This window comes from Mauremys reevesii, linkage group 3, assembly GCF_016161935.1.
Source record: "Mauremys reevesii isolate NIE-2019 linkage group 3, ASM1616193v1, whole genome shotgun sequence".
NCBI classification, from domain to species: Eukaryota; Metazoa; Chordata; order Testudines; family Geoemydidae; genus Mauremys; species Mauremys reevesii.
The window spans coordinates 126833161-126848315 of record NC_052625.1 but is presented as its reverse complement, the minus strand read 5'-3'; the positions used below and the strand labels follow the sequence as shown (position 1 = coordinate 126848315).

Below are 15155 nucleotides of genomic sequence, written 5' to 3'. Positions count from 1 at the left end.
ACATTTTATAATGAGTGTATCCACAAGCTAAATCGGCATAGGGGGATGGATATTTTTGTGTCTGGAGGAGGCGGACGCTACATGTTTTTAGGATTGCAGTTTGGAGGTCTTTTGCTCGCAGGCAGCCGAGATCTCCACGACAGCTGAACAATGGTAGCAATCTTTCAATGGGCAGCTATTTCCACTGAATATGATCGAATCTGCTTCTCTTCAAAAGACAAATCGTATCTAGCTCCACCATCCATCCCCACCTCTGGCCTCTACAGTCCCCATTACATAAATTAAGCGGAGGTGGCTGGGTCAGGGTAACCCCACCCCCTTCAGATCAACATAGTAGCTAACACCTTGTGACAGCCAACAAACCCCCCGCCCCCGATTACTGACCCCAACAATAAAAGGTCCCGCCGCCCCTTGAGCGCGGCTCCGCACTGGGCACTGTACAGGAGGCGGGGGAGGGGGCGTGAAGAGGCGCACTCCGCTACTAAAAGTGCACCTCCCCCTCCCCCACACGGGCCAGGGGAGAGGAATTTACACACCTGTCCCTGCAACAGCCGCAGGGGGCTCGGCGCTCACCCCCCACCAGCTGCAGACAGCGAGAGGGGCCCCACATTGGCACAGCCCTATTGCTCCCTGCACCCCACAGGCGATGGGGGGACAGCGAAGGTGTCACTGGGTGGGGATGGAGGAGCTGCATTCGGGGGGGGGTTCGCCCCGATGAAGGGGCATCCCTCTCCCCGTGGGTGGGCGGACAGGGGGACGCCCTCCCCGTGGTGGGCGCGGGTCACGGCAGAGGAGGTGCAGGCTGCGGGGCACTTACTCTCTCCGGTCCGTGCGCTGCTCCTCTCACACCTTCATGCCGCCGACCAGCCCCGCCCTCTCAGCGCCCCAGAAGCTCGCGCTGCCCCCTGGTCTGTACGAATCCGAAGTTCAAACGGCTCCTTCCAAGCGCCTCTCCCCGCTGGAGAGAATCGTTGTGGAGGGGGGAGGACCCGAACCCGGCGCGAGCTGGGGGGGGAGCAGCGGCGCGGAGCTCCCCAAAGGCTTCACAATAGACACAGAGCGGCGCGTGTGTGCGCGTGGGAGGAGGAGCTTCTCCCCCGGCCCGGACTCCCTCTCCAAGCACGCGGGGGCTGTTTACCCAACGCCTAACCGGCCGTCGCCGCTTCCCCCCGGGACTAAGTGGGTGCCTCTTCCCCCCGCATCCGTGGGGTTGAGGATCAGGGAACCCCCATTTCCACACACCCCCCCTCAATATGGCAGGTGGTATAGTCCAGTTCGCTCTCTCATTTACTCGAGCTAGGGGGAGGGGCCGCGGGTATTGTGACGTATTCTAAAGCCGGCTCCTGGCAGCCAATGGGAATGGGAGAGGAGGAGCTAGAATGGGAGTGGGCGGGGCTGCTGGCAGCTCCAAAGAGAGTGGGCGGGGCTGTTTCAGGGAAAAGAGTGCTTGGAGTTCTCCTACTGTATTTCGCACAGCATGTTCCACTGGTTGGTGCGCAGGTGTCAGGGCCGACTCCAGCTTTTTTGCCTCTTTAAGCGGGGGGAGGGAAGAAATAGAAAAATCCGATTGAGCTGCTGCCAAAGTGCCGCCGAAGAGGAAGACAGGGAGTGAAGAACTGACCACTGAATTGCTGCCAAAGACTGGACTGATTGAGCTGCCCCAACAACGGGTGGACTGCTGCCCCCTTTTATTGGCCGCCCCAGGCACCTGCTTCCTTAGCTGACGGTTAAAATTAGACAAATGGTGTTGTCCAGTTCCCTGGCTGCAATGGAATAAGGGGAAGAAGTGTAGAGTTCATATTATGGGACTATTATATGTATATAATTTACAGATAAATGTAAAATATTGCCCCAAACATCAAAAACCGTCATTCAAGTTTCATTTTTTAAATGATTTCATCACAAATTTGAGCTATGGATAACATGGAAATAGTAGGCTTGGAAAATCAGTATCTGTTAGAGGATTTTATGCTTATGTCTACCCCACAGTATTTTCCATGGATGACTGGGGTCATTAGTTTTAGTGACATTCTCTTTTTGGTTGTGGGTTTTTTGTTTGCTTGTTATGGAGTGCTTTCTTTGAGGCATTTATTGCTATATTTATTCTTTGTCACTTGTCAGAGAGGTAGTGATCGTGTCATTCTGCTGAAAGTGGGAGAAACAGCGTTTTCCTTTTCAGAAAAACCCCATAGTGTTTTGACCCTACAGGACGCTACAAATCCGACCTGCCCAGCTGTGGCGCGTTGCACGATGGGATTTGTAGTCCTTGCTGTGAGTCCTGAAAGAGCAAACCCTCCATCAGCTTCATGGGAGCGAAATTCTGCTTCCCAAAAAGTTTCGTTAGAGACGCAGAAATTATAAATAATATTTATTTTTTTCTAAATCGAATCTGAGTAATTTTCATTCAGTCGCAAAAACAAATAAATCTAGGAGCGGATTATGTAACTGACAGGACCGGTTTGTTCCGGGTCACTGCTCCCGTGGTTCCTCCTTGCTAAGATGTCGGCCGCTATCGCCGCGCTCGCGTCCTACGGTGTCTCCGACTCTGGCTCCGACTCGGGCTCGGACACTGAGGGAAGCTCCCGCCGCTCGGCGCTGGAAGCCAGCCGGGACGCGGTGCTGCATCTCGCTTCACCGGCCCCTACCCCGCAGGCCTTGGCGGTGGACTCGGCCCCGGAGGTGGCTGTGAAGGTAGGTGCCGCCCCGGGCGTTGGGCTGCAAGGGGGAAGAGTGTGTTGAAGGAGTGTGCAGGGGAATCCCCTTCCCTCCGGCCTGGGCTGGGACGGGAAGTTCCCTTCCCGCCCCTGGGTAGCGCTGATAGGCCTGTGCCAGGCAGGGGGCAGCTGCCCATGGAGGGTTGCCCCTTTCCGTGTGTCTTGCTTGTTGAAGAACACACCTCATTGGTGGTAGCAGATGGACAACAGCTAATTTACACTAGCAAATTATTCTAAAGGCTGGCTGTACTGTGAATCTACCCCAAACCCTTGGTCTCGAATACTGTGTACAGATGTGGTCTCCTCACCTCAAAAAAGATATTCTAGCACTAGAAAAGGTTCAGAAAAGAGCAACTAAAATGATTAGGGGTTTAGAGAGGGTCCCATATGAGGAAAGATTAAAGAGGCTAGGACTCTTCAGTTTGGAAAAGAGAAGACTAAGGGGGGACATGATAGAGGTATATAAAATCATGAGTGATGTTGAGAAAGTGGATAAGGAAAAGTTATTTACTTATTCCCATAATACAAGTGTAGCGCCCCTCTCCACCTGATTACCTCCTTTACTGGCAATCTACTTACAGGTTCTGATGGACAGGTCTGGGTTCTTTTGGATCCCGCCACCCACTCAGTAGGGTGAATCTTTTTTGGTTATGAAATTAGTTGGCGGTGCCTCCACCCCCCTCGCTCCTTCCTGGCAGAGTCACCAGGGCAGCTTGGGCGGAAAATTCTAACTACAGAGGAATCCCCACTTATTTGCCAGATAGTTGGAGACTTCCAAGAAATAACACAACACATAAAAATATATTCAACACAACAATTATATTAAACAGGCAACAATACAACATAACAGGGGAAACACTATTTTTAGGGTCACCGGTGCCCACACTTAAAATACCCGTGTCTGGATGTAACAAATGCAAAACTAGTGTCCTGTTGGTACGCGTACTTTGCTGGGGCCCTTGATGACCGATACAATTCTCTGCAGAGGTGTAGCAGTGCGGCTGACTGGGTTCAGTACAGCCCAAAAGACCCACAAGTGGGAGGAGGTGGTGAATCCCTCCACAGGTGTAATAAGCGGTAAATTATAAAATCCTCAAACCCTCACTCCCTGGCTTGAGGACACAGTTCAGGGAGTAGAGGGTTCCCAAAACAAATTCCCTGACTAACTAACTAAAGACAAGGCACTCACGAACTCCACAAATGATCTTCAGGGTTGAGGATGACGCTGGACGATTTCAGGGGCTGCTGTCCACTGGCAGGGATCCTCCTCAGGCAGGAATCAGCCCTGGACTAACAGCGCTGACCATGTGGGGACTGGTCTCACCAGGGGAGCTGGAGGCGAACCCAGCCTGGCTGGGGAAATTTCTCAGCAAACATAACAATTGGGAATCATCCGTGAGGAAGGAAAACCCAGCTGGGGAATCTGGTGTCAGGTCCCTAGAGGCCAGTTCTCAGGGGGAACCCTGCTTGCAGGCCTGGGACTCACCAGCTCCCCTCAAAGCCTGTTTGGCCTTTTTCCTGGCTGGCTCCAGCCTCCCCTCAAAATGGCTTCTCCCTCTCCTCAACCCCCTGGGAGGGGCATCTCCACTCCCTATTGGTTGCTGGGCAGACTCTGAGGTTGCCTTGGCTCCTCCTCCCTGAGCTGCCAGCAGACAGAGCTCCAGGAATCTCCTTGGGGGTTACACAAGAACTAGGGGTCACCAAATGAAATTAATAGGCAGCAGGTTTAAAACAAATAAAAGGAAGTTCTTCTTCACGCAGCGCACAGTCAACTTGTGGAACTCCTTACCTGAGGAGGTTATGAAGGCTAGGACTATAACAATGTTTAAAAGGGGACTGGATAAATTCATGGTGGCTAAGTCCATAAATGGCTATTAGCCAGGATGGGTAAGAATGGTGTCCCTAGCCTCTGTTCGTCAGAGGATGGAGATGGATGGCAGGAGAGAGATCACTTGATCATTGCCTGTTAGATTCACTCCCTCAGGGGCACCTGGCATTGGCCACTGTCGGTAGACAGATACTGGGCTAGATGGACCTTTGGTCTGACCCGGTACGGCCTTTCTTATGTTCTTATGCCTCCTGCTGTCTGGGCGCTCTCATCTGGGGGATTGGGGTGGGGACTCCGGCTGGGTGCTGGAAAGGCAGTCGGGGCTGGCAGGGGATGCAGAGCCCCCTAATAGCTCGGTGGCTGCCCACTGCATTGCAGGTGCGTAGAGTTGGCTCTTTCTCTCAGCTGGCAGCTCTCTTCGGCTGCTGCACCGATTTAACCAGGTTGAAATCTTGCACCTTGTAGTTGCTCTTCTAGATTAGGTAGTGAAACAATCAGATCTCTAGTCAGCAAGGAGAGAAGGTGCCTAGGATATGAAATGTGCATAAGGAATACTGGGGGAAAGGTGGGGAGAGGAGACTCCACTAGGCCAAAGTGTGATATTCGGGTATTTACTGAGGTCTCCGCAGCCAGGCAGGGGAAGGGTGTTTGGGATTAATGTGATGATGCTGTTCCTGACCACCCCCCCTCCTTCTGTGGTGGACTCCGGCTTCCTTGGTTTGGCTAATAGGTGTCTCCAACCCACTACTCAGCTCACCACTCTCTGCTCCCCAGGCTTTTGGGGGTGGAGGGGTGATTAACACCAGAGTATGATGCACAGACTTTTGGGTTGCTGTCCTGTCTGCTCTCTTCCCCCACACGTGTTTTGTATTCATACTTCAAATTGTAGGCATCTTATTCTCTTTCCTAACTAATTGCTTCAAGCCCTGATTTAGAGGACTGACTATATGATTCAAGATCTTAATTTGATACTGGGCCCTGCTGTTTAATCTTTACACTTTTTGTGTGTGTTTTGTTTTGGTGTATCCCTATTGTCTTTAGTATTTTCACTATAGCTTTCCCAGGTAGCAGTAGAATGAAATTGACGTAATTCTTGACACTCTAACTGCTGCCTACAGTGCTGTGAATAGCAACAGTGAAGGCTGACCAGTGCTTTATACATTTTGCTCTAGTACTACTTGGCGAAGCTATGAGCAGCATGATTTCATTTTGTAAGCTCAGAAAAACAGGACTGCATTAGTTCGCTTTTAGAGAGTTATCTTCAGAACCTTAAAATACAGAAGATTAGAAACAATTCACTTTTAAATGAAACCATAAATTCTGCAGAAGTTGGTGCCATAGTAGCACCATCACAAGCACATGCCCCACTGAATGCATCCTACTTCATAGTGCCAAATAGACGAATGGATCTTTTTTTTCATTTCACTGCCTCAAATTAAAGATGGATGTGCTATCACAGCTGCCCATCTGACACTTTCCTGTACATCCTATGATGCTTGAGCACCACCACACACCAGTATTCGAGTTTCTAATCTCTCTGGGATGTTAGTGTGCAGTTTGACAGGAATATTAGTTAACATCTGTAAAGTGCTTTGAACATGAATGATAAATAACAAGTAGCAGTGACAATGCATTGAGGCCCAGCAGAGCCTTACATAAATTTAAAGGTGATGCCTAGAGTGCCTGTCTTAAAAGCCTGAACCACTGATGTACTGGTGGACCACTTTCTGCCGGTTGGAGGCTACTGCATTATCACTGTTACAGAGGGTGTGGCTTTTTTAACACTTGCAGGAAAAGACATTTTCTGTAAGAGTCAATATTTAGAGACCTATGAGAAATGCATTCCCTTCATATTATCTTTAAAAAGTGTTTTCATGGCAGCAACTTGTGCCCCAGTCCTCCTCTTGTTGTTGATAATGATGAAAAAAATGAAATTTTACTCGGCTATCCCAAAACATCGTATTTAGTAGTGAGTATAATTTTGTGCTAAATGCGAAAAAGAAGATGGGGCTCTGTTATTTGGCAGGCAAGTTATTTATTTATTTAGATTTTACTACTCTACTGTATAAGTGTCTCCACCATGCTCTGGTAACCCTTGACAGTCTCTTTAAAATATACTAGCAACTAAACAGACCCATTAGTTACCCCAAAATCAAACTCAAGTGACAACACAAATATAAGAAACTAACACACACACATCCCATACAGTCCTCACCAGATCCCAAGATTATGAACCCAGGTAACAAAAGGTAGATGCACACCCTCAATTTAATGCATCAAAATTACCCTTGTCAGTTCTTCCAGCTTGCTTCCTACAACCAACCAACATCCCTTTTGCCTTGTCTGGACTAAGTCTTAGCCATCTTGCCCTTGTGCGTGCCTCAACCTTTTCCAGACCAAGTAATGCCATCAGCAGTTCCAGCCATGCTGATGGAGATATAAAGCTGAGTGCCTTCAGAATACTGAAGACCTTCTGGTCCATGTAAAACTCCTGATAGCCTCATGTATGCATTAAACAAAAGGAGTGACAAGGACCCCCCAGGAGAGTACTCACATGGAGAAGATGCAGGTGTCCTTCTGAGAGTGCCCATCAAAGTGCCACTCAAATAGGCCTGTTCACCCATGCTATGGTTTGCAGAAAAGTCACCATCCAATTATGGTGAACTGTATCAAAGACGGATCACGCATGTAATGAGATCAGGATAGATGCTTGATCTTCATCTGTTGTCAGGAGGAGATTATCCCCCGATACCACCAGAGCTGTCTCTGCTATACCCAGGTTGGCAACTAGTGTAGAAAAGAACTGAGGCCACTAAACAGTGTTTGAGTTATCTCACCACAACCTTTTTAATAATCTTAACTGACAATGCAAGACTTAAAATGGCATGATAGCTGGAAAGATTCAGTAACAAGCAGTAATTTTTTTTAGTACAGGATGTACTTGTGCTTCTTTCAGTGAAAGAGATACCTCCCTCTTTCAAGGAGGTATTGATAATTTGTACTTTTCTGCATGGGTTCACCATCCAGGAAGGATGTAGGTTTTAAGCACAAATTGATGGCCAAAGTACTTCCAAAATGATCAAGGATTGACCCTGGCTTAACCTCAAGCAGAGAAGACTTTGGCATTGTCTCCTTTAGCACATACTTATCCCATGGAGGCAGACAGTTCTAACCAAATCTGAGCAATTTTATCTGCAAAATAGAACGAAATGGGTCTTGAGCTTATGGTACAATGATTCTGGCATTACTGTGTTGGAGAAAGTCAAGAAGGTGCTGTCCTGCTGACACACAACAGCTGCACTAGCTGGTGTAGATAGTGGCTGCAGTAGTATGCTGGCCATGTATTGCGGAGAGGAGCTTGAATGGGAGAAAGAGATGGGAGATCTGGCTCTGTGAAAAGGAAGGGCAGGGCACTTGGTGAGAGCACTGCAGTCCTGTGATCTGAACTGTAGCCATGCACCACTCTAGTGTCTAGTGGGTTGTTGGGACTGAAGACTAAAAAATGCATGGCTTGAGTGGCTTGGTGTCTGGCTTCTAGTTTAATAACTGTTGTTGCTTCTTGATTAGTTTAGCTTTGTAATCTTTGTGAAATGGCAAAGACTTCAGACATGCATAGGTATTAAAAGGGGAATATATTCTTAAATATCTACAATAGCAAAACTTAGTTGCTAGTTCTAGCTTTTTGATATTTGTAATTTATCAGACATCTAGTGCACTAGAGACACTCCTTTTCGTATACTTTTATGAATTGCAGCAAGTACTGCCCAAAGATGTTACTCCAAGATGCGTCGTTCTTAGCTGATGTTGAAAGAGGGCAAGGTCTTTGCTTTTGAACTGCATCATACATCTGCATAGTGCCTTTTGATTTCAAAATGACATTTGCATCTATGCAAATTACGTTAATGAATTGTAGCTGCTATTTGAAATAATAATTCTTGGGGTGTCATCCTTTAGGGTATTTTTAGTAGCTCTTCCACACACTGCTGACCTCTGCGCTGTAGCCCATAGTATTATTTTGCGAGCTATTATATCCTGCTAATCCAGCCAGCAGTATCAATTAATATGTTTCTTTTTCTGAATTTAATCCATTTTATTTGTGTATTTTATTAGTATTAATTCCTTGGAATTTAGGATGTTGAGGCATGTGTTTCCTAATAATAAATTTTGCTGAAATGCAAGAACCCTACAGATCCCGTAAGAGCTGCTATATAGCAAAAAGTATAATCAATTATGAATATGTCAGCATAAAAGCTGGCAACCTTTGGCACAGATAAGAATGGTCCCTGAACTTTGGGGAACCAAAGGGAGGAACTATCCACATCATAGGTTTATCTGGCATCTACAACCGGTTGATAACTGCAGGGTACACCACAACTTGGAGATCATCAAGAGAGCCTACGTTGGCAGTTTTGGAGTGAGATAATCCTTATTAATATATTTAGAAAGTAAGTGTCATAATCCATTAACCTATAGGAGAAGGGTACCCATAAATTTCTTAGAGTACGGAAATAAGATTTGGATATAGGAGTTTGGGCCTGAATTACATAGGTCTGGATCCTATAAAATACCTTGTAAGAGAGCTCTTGTTAGCTCTTAAGCTCTTCTAAGTTCTAGGCTCTTCTAACTCCAGAAGCTTCGCTTTCTTGGAGTGCTTTTTCCAGTTCTCCTATACTCTAGAGACAATCTATTCTATCAGCTTAGCTTATGCAGTATAGTATAACTACTCAACTTTCCTAACCGTTGGGGAAGCCAGCACCATTGCATAATCGGGCATGCCAGGAGTGAGGCTGGTCCTTCACCTCCTATTACCAGGTCCTCAAGGAAGGGTGTGAGTATGTTAGGTTAAGTTACTTGTAATAGAAATGTTACCACCAAGGTTTTGGAGTTCTTTTACTGTTTTGCTGTTATGTTTCATTGCATTTCTTATTTTGTTAATTTCAGTAAAGGTTTTATCAATTTGGTATTGTCCTCAGTGTATGTGTTCTTGCCAAGCACCCTGAGAGTCCTCTCCCGATTTATAGAACTCTCTGAGTTCTTGAACTCTGTAGTCTGAATTGGACGAGAACCTATAAATCTTCTGGTCAGATGTGATCAGTGGTGAGCCATAACTAACCCATCAAATTCAGGTCAACAGTGCTTTGTTACTCTTAGCAAATAGAACTGAAATTGAAATTTAAGTAGCAGTGTATAAAACACATCCATCTGAGTCTTGCGTCTTATTGAAGATTTTTATTTAAAAGGAAAAATGGTGGGAATGTGCACTGACCTCTTTAAAAATTACTTGAAAAAGTCAGGTGTGATCTACACACACAAAATATACAGTAAAGAAAAGTGGGCTATTAAAGTACTTTATGAAATTTTATATAGGAATATGAAAAGGTCATTAAAATGCTTAACATAGCAAATATATCTTTTTGCATATAAGGGCCTTATTTTTCAGTTATTGTTGAAGTTGGGGAGAGGGAAAGCCAAGAATGTATTTATTGGGAGAGGAACCAACAAGAACCTAGAATTCATTCATTGGTGGGTGCCCAGAAATTAACTGGGAAAGATGCATATTTCAGAATTGAAGAGTGACAGCACTGATTTTTTTTTTTTTAATGTGTGGGAGCAAATTGATTTATTGGTGGAAAAAGATGTGATAATAAAAATCAAATAAGTATGACTTTGAGAGTAAGGAGGCATAGTGGCTCATGTACTTTTAATCTGGGTATAAGACTTAGTCCTCAGGCTAGTAGATGTTGTGGAAACTGGTCATAATGAATCCTATTAGTATGAAGGCCGAGGCCAACATGCATTCCAGATCTTTATTGTAGACACTTTGTGAAAAAAATTACTTAAGTCAGTTGACACATTTTTATTCTCAAATTCCTTTCAGCTTCACTGAGTACCGTATATACTCGTTCATAAGCCAAATATTTTTGGTAAAAAGTGACGCATCAAAGAGCAGGGCTCGGCTTATAAATGGGTCTACACCAAAATTTGATTTTAAACTCTGTGAATCATTGAATTGAATATTTAATACATTGTCATTTTGTTTACTTGGAGCGTCTGCTGGCATGGAGCCCCTCAGCTCTCTGTGGCCGCGGTTCGCTGTTCCCAGCCAATAGGAGCTGAGGGGCTCCGTGCCTGTGAACACTCCAGGTAAACAAAATGTTCAGGCCTGCTAGTGGCTTACCTTAACGGGCCAGGAGCCAAAGTTTGTCAACCCCTGAAATATAGGGTCAGCTTATGAAAGGGTCATACAGTTTTTGCTATTTTTACCTAACCATCTTGGGGGGGTCGTCTTATATACAAACGGGCTAATGAACGAGTATATACAGTAATTTCTTTTTGCTGATCAAAACTATAGCCACAGGATACAAGCCAGAGGGTGACTATCCGAAGTCTCTTACAAACATTCATATCTTTTATTAGTTTCAAATATTCTTAACACATGGCTTCGTCAGAGTATTCAAATTGATAAAAGGAAATATTTTACATACAGCATGTAATTAGACTGTGGACATCAATGCCCCAGGAAACTGGTGAATTCAAGAATTCAGTTTTGGAAGGGATAGTAAACCTGATGCTTCAGGTTTTAAGACCACTTCTAACTAGTGGAGATTACAGTAAGATTTAATGTAGGGAGCATATTATCCTATATCTTTCTCTGTAGTGCTAACTACATTCGGAGGCAGGATACTGGACTAAATAAATGTTGGGTCTGCTTCAGTATGGTAGTTCCTAAGTCCATGCTGTTAGTGCAACATTAGTATCAAGAAGAACTGAATCCCAACAAAAGGATTCCATGTAGTATATTTCAGAAATTTAAGGTCTGTTTTTTCTGGTGCAGTTAGTCAGGTTTTTGGGATTATTCGGGTACACGGAGAGCATTGCTTCAAAATAAGAACATGAGACTTGGATGCACATAGGCATTAAAATAATACTGTAGAAACTGATCCCATTTTAAATGTATCTATGCAGTTGACATGAATGTTCACATTCCAATAATTTTAATCTATTCTGTGTTTAAAATATAATCCTTGTCCATCCGGAAAAAAATTAGTTTCTTAGGTCTGAGGTTTTGACCATATTTGTTCTGCTTTTACTTTCAGTATCCTTCCATCCCATCTCTCCTTAATGAGCTAGAAAACTGCTAAGCATATGTTGTGGGGCTATGCTAAGCTTCGATAGTCATTTTAAGGGACTGTTTATGTGAGGAGGACTTTACTTAATGTTTTTTAAATACAACATTTAAAACTATTCTGGGTTTATGGAGCATAGAATATCCTGTGAACAGTGGAGACCTATGGCTTTATCCTGCAAGGTGCAGAGCACGCAAGTCTAATTCACCAAAGCATTTAAGCACGTGCTTAAGGTTCAGCAGATGAGTAGTCCCAGTGAAGTCAGTAGGACTGTTCATGTGGTTAGCCCAATCTAGCAAAACACTTAAAGTGCTTCAGAACTCGCATTGTCAAATCCATATTGTGTTGGACTTCACTGCAAATACCGTATAAATCTCAGCAGGAAATGTTTAAATTCATTGAACAAGAATGTCCCTTAATATTTCTTGCTGGGCTGTTAAGTTTGTGACCCATGGGATAGGGTCTCCATTTACTGCACTTCAGTTTCAATGGATAACTCATGCCGATTATAAATCCTGTACAAAGCAGGCTGCCCTTGTTAGTTGCTTGGCTAGTTAGTGCTGAACTATCCTAGGGTCTGAAAACTGTGTTTTATTGACCAAACCGTACAACAAAAATGTAAAAAGTTATTTAATGTCAGGGTGGGTAAAAATCAATGATTTTAAACAAATAAATAAAAATCCCATTTTTATTTATTTAAATCCAATTTTTTTGATAAAATGCTTTTTGAGGAAAAAACCTATCTAAAGATACATTATAGCTCAAAGATATCTCATGGAATAGGGATTATCAATTCTAATTATATAGTATGAGACAATGTATTCATGTAATGTTTGAGAAGTTTTGTAAACGAGTTCTAATAGTTCATGGATTAGGGACCCAATTTTATGGGATTCCAGGGGCTTCTGTGTAGATTATTTAGGTTAATCTTTCTATCTACCGAATGGGACTCAGTGCTCAGTCTAGAAGATACCATCAGAGATGCTTAGTTTTGCAGTTCTCAGACTGTGGATTTGTGTCTCCAGAGAGAACATGCTTGTTAACAGCAAAAATGTTTTCAAATAAATAAGAGGTGAGAAATAACAGACCTCAACCTTGTTGTCCCTCTGTAAATTTGTGTACATAGTCAATCTCTTACCTCTCTCTAAAAGTGCAAAGTTTCAAAAAGTTCAATAACTAGAAGATTGTTGGGGGCAGAATAGATCTGGACAAGGAGAAGAAGTCAGGAGATAAATGTGAGAAGGGAGGGACAGGCAATAGAAACAAAAGTGAAACTGTTTGAGCAGCATATTCTAGAAGTCTTGAGGTCTTTCTGAGTGTGGCCTTCATTGATTTGAGATCTACCATACCATTCTCTCACTAGAAGGGAAAACCTATAATGGCAGCAGGCCAAAAGAGAGACCCAGTTTGGGAATATTTTAATGAAGTTCCCTTACCTGTGGTTAAGACAGGCATGCGTGCAAAATGCAAACAGTGCAACAAGGAAATGCAAGGCCTGGTTGTCCGAATGAAACAACATCATGAGAGAAGTGTTCCTTCTCAGGAGGAAGCTGCGTTGAAGATAATGAAAGGAACATGTCTGAACATGCAGGATCTTCAGGCTGGTAACAACCAACAAGAGTGCACTTTTATGTAGAAATCCACGATTAAATAGTGTCTTCCTGATTAATGATTTAAATCAAATCCACCCTGTTTAATGTAGAGACAACGCATAATTTACTCCAGAACTTAGTAAGAAGTTGCTTAAGGGCCAAATTCTGCTTTCAGATGTGCATGCACGACTCTCATCAAATTCACTGGGAGCCATGCATTAACATCTGATGGCAGAATTTGGCCCAAATTATTGTACTGTGCATTTAAAGAAAATTTTTTATAACCTCCTATGGGATCAAAGTCTTAATTGTGAAGTCTTAATATAAACCACTGAATATTATCTTCTGATACTGTTCCTTAGTCAATTATGAGCCCAATCCTGCAGTCCTTACTGAAGCTAGCTTATTTTGGTGGGATTGATATCCGAATAATGTCTGCAGGCATGGGCTATGTTTAATTTGAGGATTTTTTTCTGTCACTGTCTCACATCCCCATCAGAGAATGAAAGATCCAGCAGATTGTCTTTTGTTGTGGTGATGTTTAATTAACAGCTAGAGTATGTTATTTGTGTTCTATTATTATTATTTTTATTGTCAAATTGTTTTCATAGTTCTCATGTTTAAGTGTTTCGTGATGTGTCACTATGACATTGCTAGAAAAGCAGAAGTAGAAGCAGCAAGGCACTGTGAAGTGTGAATGGGGCCCCTGGGTCACTGACGTGATTTAGTGTCTCAAAGGCCAGGAATCCCTTCCCTATACCCGGCTCTTTTGCTATCTTTGACCCATATGCTGCAAGCGCATCTGATGGGGCTGAAGGAGGATACCCTGCTTAACAGCAAGGTGTACTGCAGCCACTGGAGCCTCCCAGGAATGAAGAAGTTCTAGTTTCACTAGACACCTCTCTTCCCCATTATGGAAGATTGCAATTATACAGGAGTCAAACTGTACATAAAACATAGCCTGTAGAAAGGCTGACAGAGGAAGCATTGTTGGCGGTCTTAGTCTGACTAACCCTTCATGCCCTTGTTGCTTGCTAGTCTCATAGTGGTGTTGTGAAGATTAAAGCACATAGAGGACAGTATGTTGACAAAATGCCAAATGATATAAGTTTGCATTGTGTAGCATAGAACTAACACAAGAGTCACATGTTATAAATTTCAGAATATACTTTACCAAGAGCATACATTCTGCTGTACCAAGCATGTATGTGCTAATGTGATCTAGATCTCACTTGCAATAGACCACTAGAAGGAAATAGAGGAGTTATGGACACATTTTCAAATTTCTTTATGGGTAGCTAAAAGTGAAATGGATTAAAGGAGAGAAAACCAGGCACACTTCAACAGTGTACTCGCTGGTTATCACTTGGTGCACAAAAGTATAGTTTGCTTGATGGAATGATGAATAAAGCTGGAGATGTTGGAATGTGGAACTGTAATGAATGTGCTTCAATTTCAAGCACCAGCAGTTTTCACATCCAAAGAATGTACATGTCGTGGTATGGAAATGAATTTATTGTATGACTTCCAAATGACTCAGCACTCTTCAGCAAACAGTAAAGTGGAACCAAAATTGCTATAGTCATCCCCCTGAGGATTCTTTCATATCACAATCTGTCATCTATTGTGTGCCATTCTGTAGCTGAGAGAAGAACTTAACAGGTAGAAGAAAGGGGATAAAAATAATAGAACTGAAGAATTCTTGGCATTTTATAAAGCGTGTCTTCTTTGACTCTTACAATTTAAAGAATAGCAAGCAACTGGCAGCTTAATATCAAGTAATTACAAGTCTGCAAATGTCAGACAACTGTCAAAATCTTGTCTGATCAGTTTATTTTTCCTTAGAAATAACATAAATAATCCTAATCTTCATCTAAGAAATAGTGAGATGGGA

General features: G+C 43.6%; 2 protein-coding genes across 21 annotated transcripts in view; one reads left to right on the top strand and one right to left on the bottom strand.

Moving 5' to 3' along the window:
* WASF1 (WASP family member 1) overlaps nt 1–950 on the bottom strand; it is a 189569-nt gene extending 188619 nt beyond the window's left edge. For 9 of the 18 annotated variants that reach the window (XM_039528355.1, XM_039528344.1, XM_039528357.1 and 6 more), the window contains exon 1: nt 818–950. The gene's annotated coding sequence lies outside the window, so the exon portion shown is untranslated. Of the gene's footprint in view, nt 1–813 lie in introns of all 18 variants that reach the window. The other 9 variants (XM_039528354.1, XM_039528363.1, XM_039528350.1 and 6 more) reach the window with 6 other exon arrangements.
* Nucleotides 839–15155, top strand: part of CDC40 (cell division cycle 40) — a 55243-nt gene continuing 40926 nt past the window's right edge. Inside the window, exon 1 of one of the 3 annotated variants that reach the window (XM_039528340.1) lies at nt 839–1260. In XM_039528340.1, the coding sequence (XP_039384274.1) occupies nt 854–1260 (407 nt within the window). In that variant the 5' untranslated portion in view covers nt 839–853. Of the gene's footprint in view, nt 1261–1416; nt 1814–1852; nt 2692–15155 lie in introns of those variants that run through there. The other 2 variants (XM_039528343.1, XM_039528341.1) reach the window with 2 other exon arrangements.